Source organism: Bison bison, unplaced genomic scaffold, assembly GCF_000754665.1.
Source record: "Bison bison bison isolate TAMUID 2011002044 unplaced genomic scaffold, Bison_UMD1.0 scf7180017864180, whole genome shotgun sequence".
NCBI classification, from domain to species: domain Eukaryota; kingdom Metazoa; phylum Chordata; class Mammalia; order Artiodactyla; family Bovidae; genus Bison; species Bison bison.
In genome coordinates, this window is record NW_011494752.1 from 12,131,367 (window position 1) to 12,151,464 (window position 20,098).

The 20,098-nt window shown below is 43.0% G+C and overlaps 1 protein-coding gene across 3 annotated transcripts in view; it reads right to left on the bottom strand.

Moving 5' to 3' along the window:
- MYOCD (myocardin) overlaps positions 1-20,098 on the bottom strand; it is a 93,148-nt gene that overhangs the window by 51,965 nt on the left and 21,085 nt on the right. For 2 of the 3 annotated variants that reach the window (XM_010842994.1, XM_010842992.1), the window contains exons 2-3: positions 10,322-10,387; positions 606-661 (exon numbers count right to left, since the gene is read on the bottom strand). In XM_010842994.1, coding sequence (XP_010841296.1) covers positions 606-661; positions 10,322-10,387 — 122 coding nt within the window. Of the gene's footprint in view, positions 1-605; positions 662-5,358; positions 5,403-10,321; positions 10,663-20,098 lie in introns of those variants that run through there. The other variant, XM_010842993.1, reaches the window with a different exon arrangement.

Sequence of the window (20,098 nt, forward strand, 5' to 3'; positions counted from 1 at the left end):
GTGCTCTTCCGATCTTATTCGACCCCACGGACTGTAGCCTGCCAGGCTCCTCTGACCATGGGATTCTCCAGGCAAGAATGCTGGAGTGGGTTGCCTTTTTCTTCTCCAGGGGATCTTCCCAACCCAAGGATTGAGCCCGCATCTCCTGCATTGGCAGGCGGATTCTTTGTCACTGAGCCACCAGGGAAACCTCTTCGCCTTTAAATAGCCTCAAATAAGCCAAGTATCCGCAGGCCTTATCCTACCACTGAATTGGATTTAAAATCATCTGCTCATCACTGAGAAACACCTGTTATGAAAGAGAGGCCAGCTTGCCAACCCACTTCATCTACCTCATTTCATGTCTCTGAAAACTCCTTGTAGGGATGCCCCTGCCGACATCAGAAGACTGGGGACATCTTTTTTTTTAAAGCTCACCAATAGCAGTTTCAAAGCCAACATCATTGATCCTATTTCCACAGTTTTCAGAGCCTAGGAGGAAGATGCCACACAGTGTGGGGGGAGGGGACCAGCCAATTGTAGGAGAAATTTGCCCAAACTTAGTACCTGGAGATCCATAGCCTGGAGTCTGAGATCAGAAAGATGGGAGGTTTGCAGAAAGTTACCTTGTCACTATCCAAACGTTTTCTTTGTTCATGGAATTCAGGTGGGCTTTTCAGGGCTGAAACAGAAAGATACAGACGTGAGCAGGGGGCCTTGGGGCCCAGAGCGGCGCGGCGGCGTTTGCCGGTGTGCTTGCTGAGCTGTGCACGGGGGCGGTGGGGAGGTGATCGCCTTCTTCAGGCCACAAGCAGTTGAAGAAGAAAGGCCTGGAGGTCACCAGCTTCCCCGAGGCCGGAGGACACAGAGAAAGGTGGACGTCAGCCTCAAACAGGAGGAGCAGCAGGGGCAGAATACGCAATAGGAAAAGGAGTGGCAGAGACGGGGCATTCCAAGATTCCGAAGAGGGGCAGGCCCAGGGGTGGGGACAGGTGATGCTCTAGTTTTAGGGAGATGGGGAGACTGGGGTGACCACCACTCTCTTTGACTTTGCCCTGCCCTTGAGTGCAGAAGTCTGGGTGGAGGTCAAGGTCAGTGGAAGGGCTGTGATCCATGTTGTGGGAGGTGACTTGTCCTTTTGGGTCAGGGAGGTGGCTGGTCGGGCAAGAACATGCAACCAAAGGGTGTTGAGAGAGAAGCACGGAATGAGACTTTGAGGGCTGGAAGGGACCTTGGAGATGGTAAAATAATGGGGAAACTTAAGGCCCCTGGAATGGGATTGACTCGCCCAGGGTCACACAGGTAGGGCTAGGAGCCAAGGTCCTCTGACCATCTAACTTCTCTTCAGCTGTGATGCTCAAAACACTGATGACCGGGAGACACGGGCACTGGGCCCTCACAGTCCACAGCAGCCAGGAACGACCTGGACCGGACGCCAGCCTCCTTCTCTCCACGACCCCACTGCTTTTCCTCCTACCAGCTCCCAGCAATGCTTCACGGGGATGAACTTTTGGCTTTGCTTTTGCAAAAATCTGCCTTTTCGTTGCCTTTCCTGATCCCCTGGAACAATCACAACCCAGAGCCATAAACAGTAACTTTTCATCAGAAGTGATGAGGTTGATCAGCGGTTGCAGAATTGCGTCAAATATTCTCCTGGACTGGAGGTCTGAACAAGTGGGTGGATCACGTGATCCAGAATTCTAATATTACTTCAACAGATGTCAACTCACAAGCTGCAGGCAAGGAAACAGTCTTCTAAACTTTGACTGGCATAAACAAACAAACAAAAAATTGGATATCTAACCAGATGGACACTTGTGTGTGAATGTGTGAGCACGTGCATGCGTGTGAATGTGTGTGTCTCATTCAGCCTCAAAACCATGCCTCATGTGAGCCCAGCTCTTGGACGGGCTTGTTGGAGAGAAGGGAGACTCCACTCTGGGTCCTGGCAGCTGGTCAAGCCCATTATCCTTGGATATTGCTTGGGGAGCTTGAGGAGCTACTGAGGCATCTCTCTCTAGACTTTCCTGTCTCACCCAAACTACTGCAGAGTTGACCAAAGGAACAGGCAGACTGGTCCCAGCTGGCTGCCTTGTGCCAAGGAGACTGGACAAGTCCTTTTCTCCTCAATTTGACCAGAGACTAAGGGGCTTCCTTTTTATAGGAGAAAAAAAAAATAAATTGTTGCTTGACCACCACATCTCCCATCGATCTAACACCTCCAGTTTCTCTTTGCTGCTTTTCACTCTTGAAAGGAACCTCTCTGCCAACTCTGCCCTTTTCAATGGCCTCTTTCCCCTCCCCTGTCCCCTGACTCAGTGGCTCTGGAAAAATGTGACGGTCTGCTGCATTGCTCATACAGTTTCTCTGACTTGGGTCTGACCCCCATCCTGAGTCAGGAGGCTTGTCTTTATTTGCCTTTGATCACAGCTGCAATTTACACTGATGGAGTTCTGAAACCATCTGCTATTTCCCCAGGCAACCAGATCCTACAAATCTGCTTGAGGGCCACTGGGTCCTGGTGAGCCTGTACCATCTGAACCCATGGGTCTTCACCTCTGTCCAACAGTCTGGTGGTCACCTAGGTATTATAATACTGATGTGGCTTAATCCCTTCCACAATCCAGAAAAGGAATTGATTTTAGTGTGGCCTTCCTTACTAAGTCATTAAAAAGAGTGACATAACTTTTTCCTTAAGAAGCAACCCTAAGGGGACAGCATGAATCTATCTTGAGATGGCTCTTACATTCCAAACTCAATTGGTTTTAATTGGGCTTAGGGTTTAGGGGGAATTTATCTGCTTCTCTTATCCCTGAGGCTTTTCAATTCTTATTAGTAGAGCTTATTAACTCTTCCACGAAATGCTGCATTTCCTGTATCTTAAAGTTACAATTCATCACTCTTTGGTGGTAACAATTCCCCTGTGAAATGACTGAATAGTCCAGTTCTCTGATGCCAGGCACACAATGGTCTTCTGGAACCTTCTGCCACAGGGTGGGAGAGGCTATGACCATTCAGCAAGGACTTGGGAAGGAAGCTAAAAAGATTCACACACTGGGTTATACCCCATGCTCTTCTTTCTAGGACTTAAAAGATGTTACATGGGGCACTGGGTTGGCCTGCCATGGCCTCTGTGACATGTATCTTTTCTGGGATTCCAGAGAAAAGAGGGTTTCATCCCCTCCCCCCAAGGGCCAAAGAAAGTGAAACTGCATTCCTGTGTACCACATTGACTTTTTGGAAAATCCATGAAGGACCTCCTCTGCTGACAGCCCTGGGAGTATCAAATGGCAACATTTTGTATTTAAGGGACATTGACATTTAGGATTGAAAAAGGAATTTGGATTGCTAAATAAAAAAAAATAAGTCAATGTGATTCCAAATTAAAATACGGTTGTAAATTCAGTCAGCCACACGTCTCGCTCATCCCCTGGGAAGAAGATGAATCGCTTCTCACAGGGGAATTCATGTTCTCGATGAGGAGTTTAGTCACGGGCTATTCCTATTTCTGTCTGCGCAGCTCTGGCTTATTTGGGTCAGCTGTGTGTATAAACATTTGCTTACTTAGAGCTCAGGAAAAGATCCCAAGATATGAATAGACCTCCTGCGGTGGCCCCCTGCTTCTAACCTCCTGCCTCCAACAGGGACCCGGAAAAACGAGAAAACAGTCTGGAGGGCCGTTGACAATCTGTTAAGGGAGAGAAGCCTGGGGCTGGTGGCAGTTCTGATGGTGGAGGCGGAGCCTGCCTTCTCCCCTTCGGCTTGGAGGGGAGAACCCAGCTCCTCCTCTGGTGTACGGGTCAGGACCAAGAGGCTGCGTCCAAGAGCTGGTGTTCTGGGGCAGCAGCTGGGGCAGTGGTTCCCAAAGTGTGGCCCTGGACCAGCATCTTTGGCATCATCTGGAAACCTGCCAACAGTACCAATTTGCAGGCCCTACCCAGACCTACACAATCCAAAGCTTGGGTGAGAGGCAGAGGGACAGAGGGTCTGTGTTCGGACAAGCCCCCAAGGGGATTCTGGTTCTCTGGCATTTCCATGGCAAGTAGGTCCTGATCTGTAGATGGGAATCAGAGGTACTTGGGAATCAGAGACTTCAAAAAGGGGTGCCTGATGTCTACGACTGATTTCTCAGTATTTCAAAGAGCTGAAGAAAAAGGGTGTGTTTGTCCAGAGAAAGGCTGCTTAGTTTCATGAAACTGCCACTTTTCATAGTTGCTGCCTAGAAGCAGAACAACTTGGTTTAGAACTGCTTGTTCTCATCAAAAAGCACTGGCTGGTAAGTTTATATGCCATTAATTAATCAAAGACAGATATATGGATAATAATTCATATATATAGGGGTTTGGGGGGAGGAAGACACAGCTGATTTACATACAAGCTCTACAATAGTCATGGGTATAATTAAAGAAGTCTTGGGTGACTAAAGTTTTGGGAGCCATCCCTCTGGGTTCTGTCCTTGCTTTACCATCTACTTCTGGTGCAGCCTTGAACAAGTCTGAGAGTCTTCCCATGTTCTCAGTTTCCCACTTACAAACAGGTTTAGCAATGCTTGTCCTCTTGACTTTGCTTTTTTTTTTTTTGGTCATGCTGTATGGCATGGGGGATCTTAGCTCACCAACCAGGGATCGAACCTGCACCCTCCTGCATTGGAAGTGCAGAGTCTTAACCACTGGACCACCAGGGAAGTCCATTGGCTTTGCTTTTAAAGACAAATTGGACCAGGAGTATTTTTCTTCCAAACAAATGGGATCCATGGTATGCATGTGTGGTTAATACTTTGGAAACTGTCTCATCTCTTTAGGGTGGCAACAGATGGCCCATTCAGGACCCAAATGATAGTCTCAGGGGGCCTGAAAAGATTGCCTTTTCCCAATGGACCTTTGTAATATTACAGCCTGGCTTGCATGCTCAGGGAATGCAATGCCTTCTACACGAATACTCCGAAATTTCTCAGAAGGGTCCACAGATACATTCATGTGATGCCTGCATTGCTAGATCACTAATTTCTAAGGAGCAAGGAACTAGAGATGAAGCAAAGAGTTGGGGGAAATAGAGAAGTTAGGATTTTGGACCCAAATGGGCTTGGTATGAAAACCGAGGAGGCTTTTTTCTCACTCCACATTTGAGATGTTAGGAGGGAGCGAAGGGGGACAGATGAAACCCTTGTGCGTGTTCTGCTCAAACAGCCAACAGTGGAGGGTGGGGAGGCGGTGCTGTGGGGAGAAGCCAAGTCAGATGAAGGCATTGAAGAAAGGAAGGAAGGCTCTGCCCCGCCAGCTTCTCAAAACTATCAAGACGCTGCGTGTGCTGTGGGTGCAGGGACCGGCCCGTGACGCCTCTCGCTATTCAGGAGGAGGACCAGAGAATCCAGGGATTTACCAAGGCTTTGCCGTAAGTATGCGGCTGCGGAGGCCTGGATTAGTCTGCAAAACAAATAAAGGCAGCACCATTCACACACAGCTCATTGTATCTTTCCATTCATCGACATCCATCAGACCACGGAACCAAGCTGCCCAGATGTTTCTTTCTGGCCAGCGGGGCTTTCTTTGAGTCTAGGCGAAGTCGCAGCCTCTTGGGCGCCCCCTGGGCTTCTGTAATCGACTTCAGTTCTCTAATGCCGTTTTCTGGATTCCAGGAGAATCAACTCAATGTTCCTGCTTCTCTCCCCTGGATTCATAGAGATCAGCCCCAGTGTACTAGCAGAAGGAGAGAGAAAGTCATTTCTTTCCTTCAGGTCTCCCAGAAACCTACTCCATGTAGTTGTGAGATGTTGTCCAATATTATTAACAGGCATAACTAAGCAGGAAAATTGGGAGAACATTCTAGACGGTAAGCTCTTTGAAACAGATTTCACGTCTAACTCCTCTGTGTTCCATGGGGCTTTTCTCCCAACAGACGGTCAAAATATCTACTGAACTGCTCTATGACTTTTTTTTTTTCATCGAACACTCAGAGCTGAATCTCTTTCTGCACTAAGAATTCTGAAGGGGTTGGAATAAAATAGTATTTAAGATTCAACTCAGGAGATATGTGTTAGTCACTCAGTCATGTCCAACTCTTTTGTGACCCCATGGACTGTAGTCCGCCATGCTCCTCTGTCCATGGGATTCTCCAGGCAAGAATACTGGAGTGGGTTGCCATTTCCTTCTCCAGGGGATCTTTCCCACCCAGGGATCGAACCCACGACTCCTGCTTTGCAGGCAGATTCTTTACCATCTGAGCCACAGCATTTACCCTCCAACCCAGGAAATTGGTGCCCAAAGAGAAGAATGTAGTGGAGAAAACCTGCATGAGAAATGATGAGCAGACCTGAGCCTGCCCACAGGAGGTTGGGCTGTGTCCCAAAACAAGAAAAAATAAGAGAACCCTGATGTCCTCTTGCAGCCTTGAGCCTGATGGGGATGGTGGCAGAGCCATGCTTCTGAATTCCAGTTGATGGTGGCAAGTAGGCAATTTGAAACTTTCCTCTTGAGATTCAGAGGTGGGATTCTGGAAGGGAGTCTGAACCATAAATTCTTAAAGTAATATTTCTACACTACTGTTGAGAGGCTAGTTCATCAGCTTTCCTGACTCTTTTGAAAATGTGAACTCCACCATTGATACTATAAATGTGAAAGCAGTCTTAGAAGCCAGCCTGGGGGTGTACTTCTGGCTGAGAGCACTTTCGTACTGTTTAAAGGGGCTCTGTGCTGGCTGCTACTCCAGGATCAAGAGATGCAGGTTTTGGCCTCAGCTGCTGCAATAGGAGGGGACTGCAATTTCTTCTTTTTGCAATGGGCAATGGCCTTGGGTCAATCTAATGCACAATTCAAGAATAATTCTATCCAAGGCGAGCAGGTGTTTCTGTGAACAAACTAAACCAGCAGGGCTACCTGGTAGTAACGGAAGGACAATGAACAATTCACCTGGCCAGCAGCTCTCCACTTGAGCAATTTATAACAAGTTTGAAAACTCAGGGGGAGCACTGCAGTTATTTCGGGTGTTATGGACAAGGTGAGGCTGTGTTATCATTTTACTGCGCGTGCATTTAAAGTCTCGCGGTTCCAGTTTGTAAATAGGACCGCTCTGGGCTCTGGCTTTGGGATGTTTGATGCATCTCTGAGGCCTCTCCAATCTCAGCTTCATGAAGGTTAAAGGCAGTGAGACGGGGACTAGGGCAGGGTTTTCAAACTCTGTTTGAAGAGGACCCTGGGGAAGAGAAACAGGGTTATCTAAGAGGAGTGAGGGGGGCTGAGTGAGTGGGGCAGAGGCCCCTGACCCTGTTCCAGCCAGTATGTGTGTGTGTGTATACACACATAATACACAATATATTTAACTATTAAAAAACACCCCAAATCATCAAATTAGGTGATCTCCAATGACTACCGGCTTTGATTCCCTATGTTCTACTCACTTTCTTCCTCCTTTCCTCTTTTCTTCTGCTTCAGAAAATTCAAATGATAGAAGGAAGACATAAAAAGCCCTCTTGGGAAATATAACCGGTCCCACTTTCTGTGTTTCTTGTCACCTTTTCCCCTAAAATCTTGAGCCTCTACAAAGTACAGCTGTGCTCACGGTGGTCCCCACAGTGCCCAGCATACCACCCTGCACAGAGTCTGGGGCATCTTGAAATATGTTGAATCCGATTGAGTAGAAAAGACCCAGAGACTGTGAGTTCCTGTTCCTTCTCTGGAGCAACTGCCTTTACACACGTGTGCCTGGTCGTGGTGGGGTGGCTGAGTAGAGAGACTACTGTTTAAGCTCTGGGTCAATGGGGCCACCATCTGGGCTCCCCATCTCAGCAGGTGCAGAGGCTTGTCTGCGTCTGGCTTCCCCAGAAGTGCTAAGTCCCTGAGATCTAGGGGCCAGGCCTGCACTGGGCGGGTGCACCTGCTGTAGCTTTGACAATTTTCTACAGCAGAAGTGACGCCCTTGGAGAGGAGGTGGCTGAAGACTATGGGAAACTGATGCTGCTTAATCTACCTTTCTCATTTTGCTGAATTAAAAAGGAAATATTACTGCATGACTCATAGGACTTTCCCCAGCAACTGTCTTCAAGACACAATGGGCTATGAGTGCAAAATTTCTGTTAAGCAGTATTTCATTAATATATATACTATCTGATTCTGGAAATCCTGGAGAAAAGTGAAAAAAAGTGAAAGTGTTAGTCACTTAGTCACGTCCAACTCTTTGCGATCCCATGGACTGTAGCCCATCAAGCTCCTCTGTCCATGGGGATTCTCCAGGCAAGAATACTGAAGAGAGTTGCCATTCCCTTCCAGGGGATCTTCCTGACCCAGGGATTGAACCTGTGTCCCCTGATCTGCAGGTAGATTCTTTACCATTCGAACCACTGGGGAAGCCCCACACTATCTGATTCTGGAAATCCTGGATAACAAAAGATTCTACTTCCTTTGGACCCTACTCTGCAAATGGACATTTAATTTGCATACCTTACATAGGGGTGTTATGTAAAAATGTGCCATTAGATTCATTCCTGTTTTTATTAGGTGTCTTATTTCTGAAATTTAACTCCAGAAACTTAAAAAAATTTTTTATTTTCCTCCAAATGGCAGCTGCAAGACCCAGGTTTGGATTATTTAAACATGTAGGTTAAACTTTAAATCAGTTGTAAACAGCTTGAGCAAATGTAAAGATACTGGGTCTCTCTACTTCAATTTTCTTTCCAGAATTAAGGAAAGACATGTCCATGAAGGATTGCTGTTGTTATTGTTTAGTTGCCAAGTTGTGTCCGACTCTGTGGGACCCCGTGGACTGTAGCCAGCCAGGCTTCTCTATCCTTGGGGTCTTCTAGGCAAGAACACTGGAGAGGCTTGCCATTTCCTTTCCAGAGGATCTTCCTGACCTGGGGATCGAACCCAAGTCTCCTGCATTGGTAGGTGGGTTCTTTACCTCTAAGCCACCAGGGAAGCCCCCACGAAAGAACTGAGTATTTTAATCCCACTGAAACTGACGTATTCATCTTATATTTGAAGGCATGTGGTAGAGACTGTGATCTGCTGAGAGGATCCTGGTGGATCTACACTTGTCTACACTTCACTGTTAGTGAATCGTTCAGTTCTAGATGGTGGTTAAACAAATTCAATTCTACACATTTGCAACAGGATTCAGAAATAAGACTGGCCTGCTCGGCTTTGAGCGCCAATGTATTTATCTGACATGAAGCCTGTAGACTGTGGGTCTCTCCTGTGTTTTAACACCTGCCTTGCTGGGCTGGCTAAGATGAAACAGGCCACACAGCCTTGTGCCTTTGGTTTCTCATTCTAACTGTACATTTGATCAAAGCAGCCTTTCAGTTGCAGGGTGAGATCTTTCTTTTGCGCTTAGCAAATTGCTAAAAAAAGTTGTTCTGCCATAGGTCACCTGTTGTTTATTCTTTGCAGGGCTGAGCCATGAACAAAGAACTTCATCTGAACTCCCAAAGGAAAGAGCTTGAAATATTCTTAGTTCTTTTCTGGTTCTGAAGCACCGACTATACTTAAAATGTTTAGACTTTGGATCACAGGGCACCAAGGTTACTAACTGTAGGACATTCAATCAAGGGCAAATGCTTGCTTGTTGCATGCTTAACTATGAAGTCACAGTCTGGACAAGGACCTGGATTTCTGCAGGAGTCATTATGGATTTTTAGTTTTAAAATTTTAATTAAAAAATTAAAAATTTTAACTTCTGTGGGAAGAAGTAAAAAAGTGTAACCTAAAGGAGCTTACATGGTAATTCCATTTATTTGGTACTTTTTCTGTTTTTATAGCTCACCAGAAGGTAGCTTCAACTGCTAAACTTGAAGTTTTCAAGTTTCAAGGTAGGAAATTTCAAATATATCTTCCAAAAGATAGGATAATCCTTCTTTGACCCAAATGATGGGCAGCAATTCAATGTTACACCATTTATACTAGAATGGTATTGCTGCTCATTATTCCAGAAAGGAAGTAATTGACAATATTCAATTAACTGGGGACTCAAGTACTCAAATAGAAGTGAAACCAAGGAGGTGAGAGAAAGATGATACAATTGATGCTTCCAGGAAGAACAATGATTATGTCCAATTCTAAAAATAGAGGGGGATGGAGGCCCATAGAATTGTGTTTGTCTTGTAATCAAATCCACTACATTAGAATTTTAGGTACAACCTCTATGAGTAAAGGGAAGCCCTGGCAGGTGAGCAGCATTTGGGACAAAGCCTCTAAGGTCTGGGATTCCTGCTGACCCAGAGTCCGTGAGGATCTGGGGAGACTGATCCATGAAATTGGATTATAACCTCTGAGGTGCTTTCCAGCTCCCAAATTGCACGCCCCCCTGCCACCCCCATATAGACCAGTCCCTAAGAAACAGAGCTACTCACGTGGTACAATGCCTTGGTTAGCCAGCTGTTCTTGGGTCCTTCTCTGTTGGAGTCGTAACTGTAAAACTTAGAAAAGGAAATGTTAGTATGTGAGCTAGGCTATGACCGATTGCGATCACTTCTATTTGCCTCGTATCTTTTTTGGCCTGATCACACTTCTCATATTTCTAGAACAGTTCTGAAAGTCTGAAGTGTGTGAAGGACACTTGTGTTTTGTTGTAGACATGGGCAAGAAAGGATGAGAGAAGCTGAGGGGTTGCAGGGTTTTCCAGCAAGTGAGTGACCACTGGAGACTAGAAGTCTAGTCTCCTCTTTGAACTGAGCATTATTTTCAGTGTCACACTCTGTTCCCCCTGCTATGCTACCTGGGAGATGAATACCATCAAATGCTGCCACGAGTTCAAAACAGGAGACAGAATAAAGAAAGTTTGGTCTCAGAAGTGTCACCTGGGTTCAAATCCCACCTGGGATTGCCCCTTCCTGGGTGGATAACTCTGGGCAAGCTGTTCAACCTCTTTGACCCTCAGCTTTTTCATTTGTAAATGGGAACCATGCCCTGTGGGATTGCTATACTTTGATTAAAACATGTATGCAGTTTGCTTAGCAGAGTGCCTGGTACCATAAGTCATCAATAAATGGTAGTATTGGGACTTCCCTGGAAGCCCAGTGGCTAAGACTCCATGCTTCCAATGCTGGTGGCCCAGGTTTGATCCCTGCTCAGGGAACTAGATCCCTCAGGCTGCAACTAAGAGTTCATATGCCACAACGAAGCTGGAAGATCCCGTGTGCCACAACCAAGACCTGGCACAGCCAAATAAATGAATGAAATAAATATTAAAATAATAATTGTACTATCATGAGAGTCTGGAATTCACCTGCAAATTCAGAGAAGGGCCAATGGAGTCATGCTTTGGTTAGAAAATGTAAAACACTATAAATTGTACACACTGTAAATTATGGAACTTTCTGTTACTATGTGTAGCACAAGTAGATTACATATATATCACATATATTTATGTATATAAGTAAGTTACATATATGATATATATTATGAGTGTAATACTTATTATTTCCTTCTCACTTAACCCCCTAAAAGAATCTATCTTTGAACATATACATTTTCTCAGGGAGATTCAGAGTTTGCCGTCTTGATTCCTGCGTTTAAGCTGCTCAGGATGAGAATAGAAAGAGCAGAGATTTTCAAAGAGAGGAACTGGTTTGATCACCTTATAATGAAAAGAGAGAACAAGCATTGCTTTTATGAAGAGAAAATTAGAATGGAGAGAATAAAAATGAAAAGGCTATACAGCTGTCTTTCAAGTTCATTTACTATTCCACAGTGAGGCTTCAGAGCAAATGCAGTCATAAGATATACTGAGACGAGCTTCTCTGGTGGCTCAGTGGTAAAGAACCCACCTGCCAATGCAGGAGACACGGGTTCGATCTCTGATCTGCAAAGATCCCATAAGCTATGGAGCAACTAAGCCTGTGCCACAATTATTGAGCCTGTGCTGTAGAGCCTGGGAGTTGCAGCTACTGAGCCCTAGAGGCCATGCTCCACAAGAGAAGCCACTGCAATTAGGAGCCTGCACACCACAAGGAATAGTAGTCCCCGCATGCCACGACTAGAGACAAAGCCCATGTAATAAGGAAGACCCAGCACAAAAATATATAAATAAATAAACATAAAAAAACAAGATATTCTGAAACAGTAATGAAGATGAGTAATTTTTAAAGGTGTTGCTATGGGTTTTGAACTGGCTTCTCGCCAACCTTCATGGGAGAGACCAATGTTGCTGAATTGCTATCAATTCCTTTTGGTGGCTAGACTGTGCTTCGCTGAACAGTCTCATGTGACTCCATCTTAGGACTGAACACACAAAACAGAATCAAATGGAAATACAAGATTTACAGTAGAATATCTGAAGTAAAAAAAATTCACCAAAAGGCCTAAAAAAAGAATGAGTATCAAGTCAGTACACTTGAACATAGAGCAAACTGAAGAAGAGAGATAAAATGATGAAAAAAGTGGTCAGACCCTCAGTTTCCTGTGCCCCAGTATCAAAAAGTCTGTTAACAACATCAGCTCATTCAGTTTAGTTCAGTTCAGTTCAGTTGCTCAGTTGTGTCCTACTCGGCGACCAAATGGACTGCAGCATGCCAGGGTTCCCTGTCCATCACCAACTGCCAGAGCTTGCTCAAACTCACCTCCTTCGAGTTAGTGATGCCATACAACCATCTCATCTTCTGTCATCTCCTTCTCCTCCTACCTTCAATCTTTCCCAGCATCAGGGTCTTTTCTAATGAGTCAGCTCCTTACATCAGGTGGCCAAAGTACTGGAGCTTCAGCTTCAGCATCAGTCCTTCCGATGAATATTCAGGATTATTTTCCTTTAATATTGACTGATTTGATCTCCTTGCAGTCCAAGGGACTCTCAAGAGTCTTCTCCAACACCACAGTTCAAAGGCATCAATTAGATCATTAGATCTACCTGATGTATATATAATAATTGGCTCACTAGAGCCCCAGAAAGAGAGCAGAAAAATAAATAATTGCCACAACTCCCCAAATTTGGTGAAAAACAGAAATGTACAGGTTCAGAAAGTTCAAGAAGCCCCAAACCAGATATAGTCACAGAAAAACCACACTTAGATTCATCATAATCTAATGGCTGAAAACCAAAGAGAAGGAGAAAATCTTAAAAGTAGCCAGGAAAAACAAAACATTACATAAAGGAAAACATTGATTTAAATAACCACAGACTTCTCAGCAGAAATCACAGTTCAGAAAATAAAACAAAATGAAAACCAAACAAAAACTATCAACCCAGAACACAGAATATCCTCTAGGAATGAAGGTGAAATAAAGATAGTTCAGGTAAAGGAGAAAATCAGATAATTTGTTTGCTAGCAGACTTGACTACAATAAATACTTAGGGAAATCCTTCAGGTTGAACGGAAATGATATCAGAAGGAAATCAGGGTATTCAAGAATGACTAGAGTATATCAGAAACGGTAACTCTCTGGGTAAACTGTAAAGATTGTGTTCTTCTCACTAGCTAAGTGAAGCATGGCTGGCTGCCCAGCGCCCTTGGCGTTGCCCCTATTGTCACCTGGGAGCTTCTGTAGTCCTTCTCTCCAGTGAAGGACTGGTGGGCAGGCTGTCAGTTCAGCGCTCCAAGCCTAGAGGGAAAGGCCAGACAGCCAAGGGCAGGATGATCCTGGCAGTGGCATTTGTCCCTGGGAGGCTTCTTCTCCAGGTCTGGCAAAGCTCCAAAGCTAGAGGTGGAGATTGAATGACCACATCCCTTTCTGCGCCTGCTTCCTGCTGCACCTGGGAGAGTCCTGACACTGGGCCAAAACCGCACCACCAGTGGCCGGCACCTTTGGGCGCAGCTGTCTTTAGCTACTGCCTGGCCTCCATCCCCGATGGTCTCTTCGTGCTTTACTGCCCTCCCCGCTTTCAGCTTGCTGTGGTCATCTGTGTCCCCAGAGCCCTTGGCAACCCTCCACTGCTCCACTATAGCTAAAAATACTCTGAGCAGAGGGTTGCTCTCCAGTCCAAGCCTAATGCCTGCTTCCAGGTCCAACCAGCTACACACTACAGGTGTCCATGAAGCTCTCTCTTCACTTCATTTGAGGCCATATGGTTTTCTTTGGTAGGTGAAAGGGAGGGAGTTCTTGATATCTTTTCCACATCATCCCAACGTGTTCTCATATGGTTCTGGCATTCAGGTGTCAATCTGTTTTAGCTTTCAGAAACAAAGCAATTTTTTTTTCTCTAGTTTTATATTCTTCTAGTCATCGCTATCAGAATTGAGAGTCCTGTGTTTATACTCAAGTTGCTTCTTTTTTTTTTTTTAGTAAGTTTCTTTATTAAAAAAAATTAAAATCACTACAATGTTATATTTAAGGACAAAATGAGATAATAAAAAACAATGTGATATGTCCCCCGAATGTTAAAATAAAGCATGGTGGTTACTGTGACCAAGTTGAGTTAGGCAATATTTATGTCATTCTAGAAATTTCCATAAATTGCCTAGGAACCAATAAGTAGATCTGAGAAGATATTAAGTTTAGAACAAGAAGGAATCCTCAGTACATGCTGTTCTTTTCTACACAATACTGAGATTAGTGATTTTTATCTAATCATAAAAATATCAGCTCTACTATATTAAATTCTCTTCAAGACTGATATTAGCCCAACTTGGTTTTCTTGGTGGAGAAGGAAATGGCAACCCACTCCAGTTTTCTTGCCTAGAGAATCCTGTGGAGAGACGAGCCTGGTGGGCTGCTGTCCGTGGGGTTGCACAGAGTCAGACACGACTGAAACAACTTAGCAGCAGTAGCAGAAGTTTTCTTGGTACAAACACAGATGTTTATACTAATCAAGTTGCTTCTTTATTCAGAAGTTCTGGGCTCTCAATTCTGATTTTCTCATCTGTCTGCCTTTTCCTGTCCTAGTTCTACACTATTTGAATTATTCTAGACTTAAGCATAGATGTTCATACCTGGTAGTGAGGATCTTATACCAATCTTCTTTTATAAACGTGTCTTGACTACTCTAGCCTGCTTTCCCACCCACCCCCTCAAATGTATTTTAGGATGTGAGTAGCAAGTTCTGCCACCACCTCAAGAACCTACCTCTCTGGAAGCAGAGGGGATACATTCCTGTAATATTCTATAAGTGTGAACCCTAACCAGCCAGGGAAGCATTTCCTGTTTAAGATTATTAAAGAATATATAGAAACTTCAGGATCAAGGATTGTGCAAGACCAGGAATAGGTTCTCTGAATGCAGCTGGGACTGAGACTGGGTACCCAACTCAAGAATGGGAGCTAGAAGTACTATTCACAGTAGCCAAGATATGGAGATAACCTAAATGACCATCTACAGATAAATGGATAAATAAATCTGTGCTATACACACACAACAGAATATTACTAAGCCATGAAAAAGAACGAAAGACTGCTATTTGCAGGAACATGGGTAGACCTAGAGATTATCACACTAAGAGAAGTAAGTCAGAAAAAGGCAAATAGCATATGATATCACTTATATGTGGAATCTAAAATACAACACAAATGAGCACATCTGTGTGTTGGGGAAACACGTAGGACTCCCAAACACAGAGGACGGTTGCCAAAGGGTGATGAGGAAAGGGATGGATTGGGAGTTTAGGCTTAGTAGATGCAAAGTAGTATATAAAGAATGGATAAACAACAAGGTCCTGCTGTAGAGCACAGGGAATTATATTCAACATCCTGTGATAAACCATTGTGGGAAACTATGAAAAAGAAGATTAGATATATCTATATCTGAATCTACTTTGCTGGAGAGCAGAAATCAACACATTATAAATCAACTATACCTCAATAAAATACATTTTTTAAAGATGGTAGCTAGAATACGTCTACACACCACTGGCTTGCTACCAGAACACAACAGTGGCCTGTGCCCAGCAGAGCAGAGCCAGCCAGGATGGGAAGGACCAGGTCTAGCGGGGCACGTCTCTCAAGAGTTTCAGGTAGAAGAGGAAGGGAATATAGGAATTGATGGATATAGTGACATTCCTCTTGTCACATAGACTTTGGACTCTAAAGTTTAGCCTCCTGGGTGCAAATTTCAAATGAAACAATTTGGATGATAAAATGTATTTCTTCCATTGGAAGGTATCCTTTCAAATGAAGAATCAGAAGCCACTAAAACAGGAAGCATGTTTCATTTTCACTGCTTCCTTGGTAACTAAGCACAAGGGACCTTCAGCTCAGTATCACTGTCCATAGTGTTTCCATAGCAACAGTCTTGTAGGGTACCATTTTCACCAACACAGGTGAATGGCTCAGCCGTGTCTCTGGTTAGGATGAGGCTCCTGAATGATCCCAGGCTCTGACGGCATCACACAGAGTTGTTGCCATGGTTTTGGTGAGAAGTATTGCTTTTCTGAGGATTACAAAACACTTTATGTTCCAACCCCATGCTGGCTCATTCCTGACAGAGTGGAAAATGCGTCTCCTTGGCTGAAATGTTCCTCTTGAGTCCAGCCCAAAGATGACATTTTTAGGAAAGTTTGAGAAGAATCCTGAGGCTGTTACTGAGTCACGATAGAGTAGAAATGGATCTTTTCTATTTAAAGAGTTTTGTGCTACTGTTTGAAAATGTCACATTGCTAGGGAACAGTGGAAATGGAAAACTTTCCATTTGCCATCAACAAAGGAAGATCGTTACTGAATGTGAAGCAGAGGAGCTGAAGAGAAGTTCTGTTACCTGTCTGACCAAAATAGAAGGAGGCTGATGGGAATTTGATTTAATAATATTGGTCTGAACAAGCTTGAAGCTCTAAAACGGGATCACTCATCTGGAATGTAGCACACATAATTTTAACTCCCACCCCCATCCCCCACTCCTACGAAGCTGTAGTTTAGACTGGTTCCAGAATCTCTCTGGATTGCAGTTTAATACAAAGCAAAAGAAGAGATTAGCTTAGCTTAGATCAAGGATTTCCCCAATTTATCTTATATCAAGAGTCACCTGGGTCCTGGGGGAAAAAAAACTATCTCTTTGGTACCTTTCCTGGAGACTATGGTCCAATAGTCCTGTGGTATATTGGAAGTATATTTTAACAAACACTCCAGGAAATTCTGAGGGAAAAAAGTAGGTTTGAGAAATAGAAATAAGCAAATATGCTATGTGAAAAAATGAGACCACGTTTTTACACTGTTTTGTGACTTTCTTTTTCATTGGTAATATACTGTCATTTTTTGGGGTCAGGGGTATATATGTACACCATCATTTTTAATGACTGCACAGTATCTGGTCATGCACCAATAACTGTTTAACAAATCTCATTTTATTTTACATTTAATTTTTCTTCCTGCATAAGTGATGTATTTGTACTCCTACTGGGACTATTGGAGGGTTTCCCTTTCACTACACCCTTATTATCAATGCTATTAAAGAAGAAAAAAGCCTTACTAATTTGATTGGTATCCATTATACTTTCTAATAAGTCAGACACATTTTCATAGATTTGTTGATTATTAGTATCTTTTCTTTTGTGAATGACTTGATAACAGTCTTTGCAAAGTTTTCCATTGGCATTACATTTTCTTATAGGTTTTGGGAGAGCTATTTTTATCTGAAGCACATTAAACATAGTCATATGTTGTAAATTCCCCCTGGGTTTTAGTTTCCACTCAGTTTTGAGTGCAATGGTTTTTGGCATTTAACATTTCTATATGCAATCCTTTTAAAAGCTCTTTTATGATTTCTATCTTTGGTGTATACTTTGGAAAATCCTTTTCATCTCTGGATTATATATTCATTTAAATGTTCTTATATCTTTAAGATTTGGGGTTTTGTATCTGACTTTGGAATGCATCTGGAGTTAAATTTGGTATATAGTATTAAAAAAGGTTTTCATTAATTTTACAAATTGTTAACTAATTATTCTAACATAATTTCTAATCAAATGGATTTTAGGTGTTAATTTTGTTATATACTACATATATAACCCTTGAATCTGTTTCTACTCTTTACATTCTGACCTCAATATTTTGTTTTGTTTGCTTACAGGCTGGATTTATTCCTAACTTAAATATACATTTTGTATGGCATGGGAGTCTGATTTGGGAAACCCTCAGCTCTCCAGTTGCATAATATTTGTGTAGATGACCCAGTCCAAGCCTTCAGAATGATTCCCAATTACAAGGGTCCAGAGTTCCAAACAATAAAATTATCTTCTAAAAGTATACATTTTCTAGACTTTCAGCAGTAATAGTAGATGCCAAAATACATGGAACTGTATCAAAGTTTTGTGTGAACATAAATTAGAAATCTAGCATTCTGACCATACTAAATCAAACAAGTGGAATCAGAATGTTATAAATATTTTAGATAGACAAAAATTCATAAAATTCCTATATATATACACACAAAAGCTTCTCTTCACAGGGCTTTTCAGGTCTATTATATTCTTCTGGGCTTCCCACGTGGTGTTAGTGGTAAAGAATCCACCTGCCAATGCAGGAGATGTCAGAAATGTGAGTTTGATCCCTGGGTTGGGAAGATTCCCCTGGAGGAAGGCATGGCAACCCACTCCAGTATTCTTGCCTGGACAATCCCATGGACAGAGGAGCCTGGTGGGCTACAGTCCATGGGGTCACAAAGAGCTGGACAGTACTATGCAAGCATCTGCATGCATATCCTTCTACTTCTTTGTATATTCATTCTATTAATTTTTGAGAGCTTGATATTGAAATTCCACCTAAAAATCTCATTTTGTCTACTTATAAATAATTGTAATATATAGTGAAACTATATATAACCTTGTTCTGTATTTTCTAAGTCTCCTGTAAATGTGTCCTCATGCTTTCATAATTAAAAAAAATAAAAATTGAAAAATAAAACAGTAGCTTCTATCAGCAACAGAGGTGACATATCAAGTCCAGACAGTGCCATGTGTCCATGAGCATGTTTACATATGGCAGATGTGTGTGTGTGTGAAGTCGCTCAGTCATGTCTGACTCTTTGAGACCCCATGGACTGTAGCCTACCAGGTTCCGCCATCCATGGGATTTTCCCAGCAAGAATACTGGAGTGGGGTGCAATTTCCTTCTCCAGGAGATCTTCCCGACCCAGGGATTGAACCCGGGTCTCCCGCATTGTAGGCAGACACTTTACCGTCTCAGCCATGGCAGGTAGGGAAAGCTTAATCCAGTGAAGTCTGAGTCTGAATCAATCCTGAACTACTCATTCTATCAGAAAAGGGAGAAGACAAAAGAAGAGAAAGCAAAGATGGGCTAAAGGTAGAAAGAGGAAGTAAAGAAGAAAGAGAGTAGGACAGAGGGTTAATTTTTTATTGTAAGAAGAGTATTTGTGTTTGTGTAAGTACTCCAGTGATGGCTCTCAGTTCATATGTAATTAACAGAATGTAAAAGATGGGTCAGATTAGGGGCATATGAGTCCTGCTCCAGAAAGGAAGCAGGAGATGGGCCCCGTGTCTTAGTGTTTCCCAGCTCTTTGGCAATTGTGAATTCTTGTTTATTACTTTCTGTCTAGAATGTGACATGGGCCCATGCAGTTGTATCACACAAAGAATCCCAAAGAAATTTCTGGGATCTGTGCATTAAAGTTTTATTTGGTCCATCTAAAAAAATTATTACAAAGAGCATCATCTTTATCCTTACCCACCACTCCTCCCATGCTGCCATGGAAACAATGGCTTCCTAAGACTATCATATTATTGGTATTTGATTGATTTTCTGTTCCACCCTTCCGCCACTCAACTTTTTTTTCTTTCCCTACCAAATTCTCCATTTTTCTTAAGTGAATCTCTCTTAGCCTCGTCTCATCCATGGTCTCTGTGCAGCTAACTTGCCATCACCTCTACAGCCTCTAAGAATGGTCATATTTTCTAAAAGAACACCAGAATGCATGGATTAACAAGATTTTCTCCCCAATTTTTAAATTAATTTGTATTTAAACATAACAAACATCATAACCTAACTTTTATTTATTTTACATTTAGTAAGTCATTTTTGGGTGGGAGGAGAAATAAATTAAAAAAAAAAACCTCAAGGAAAGTGAATGATAAACAGAAGACATGCACTCACTAAACCAATCATATATTCATCATCTATATGAATATATACATTCATATGGATATATATGAATATATATGATGAATCATACATTCATCGTCATCATCTTTCTTCTAATGTTCCACAAAATCCAGCCCAACAATGGCACTGCCATGATTACCAGGGAAGGTGAAA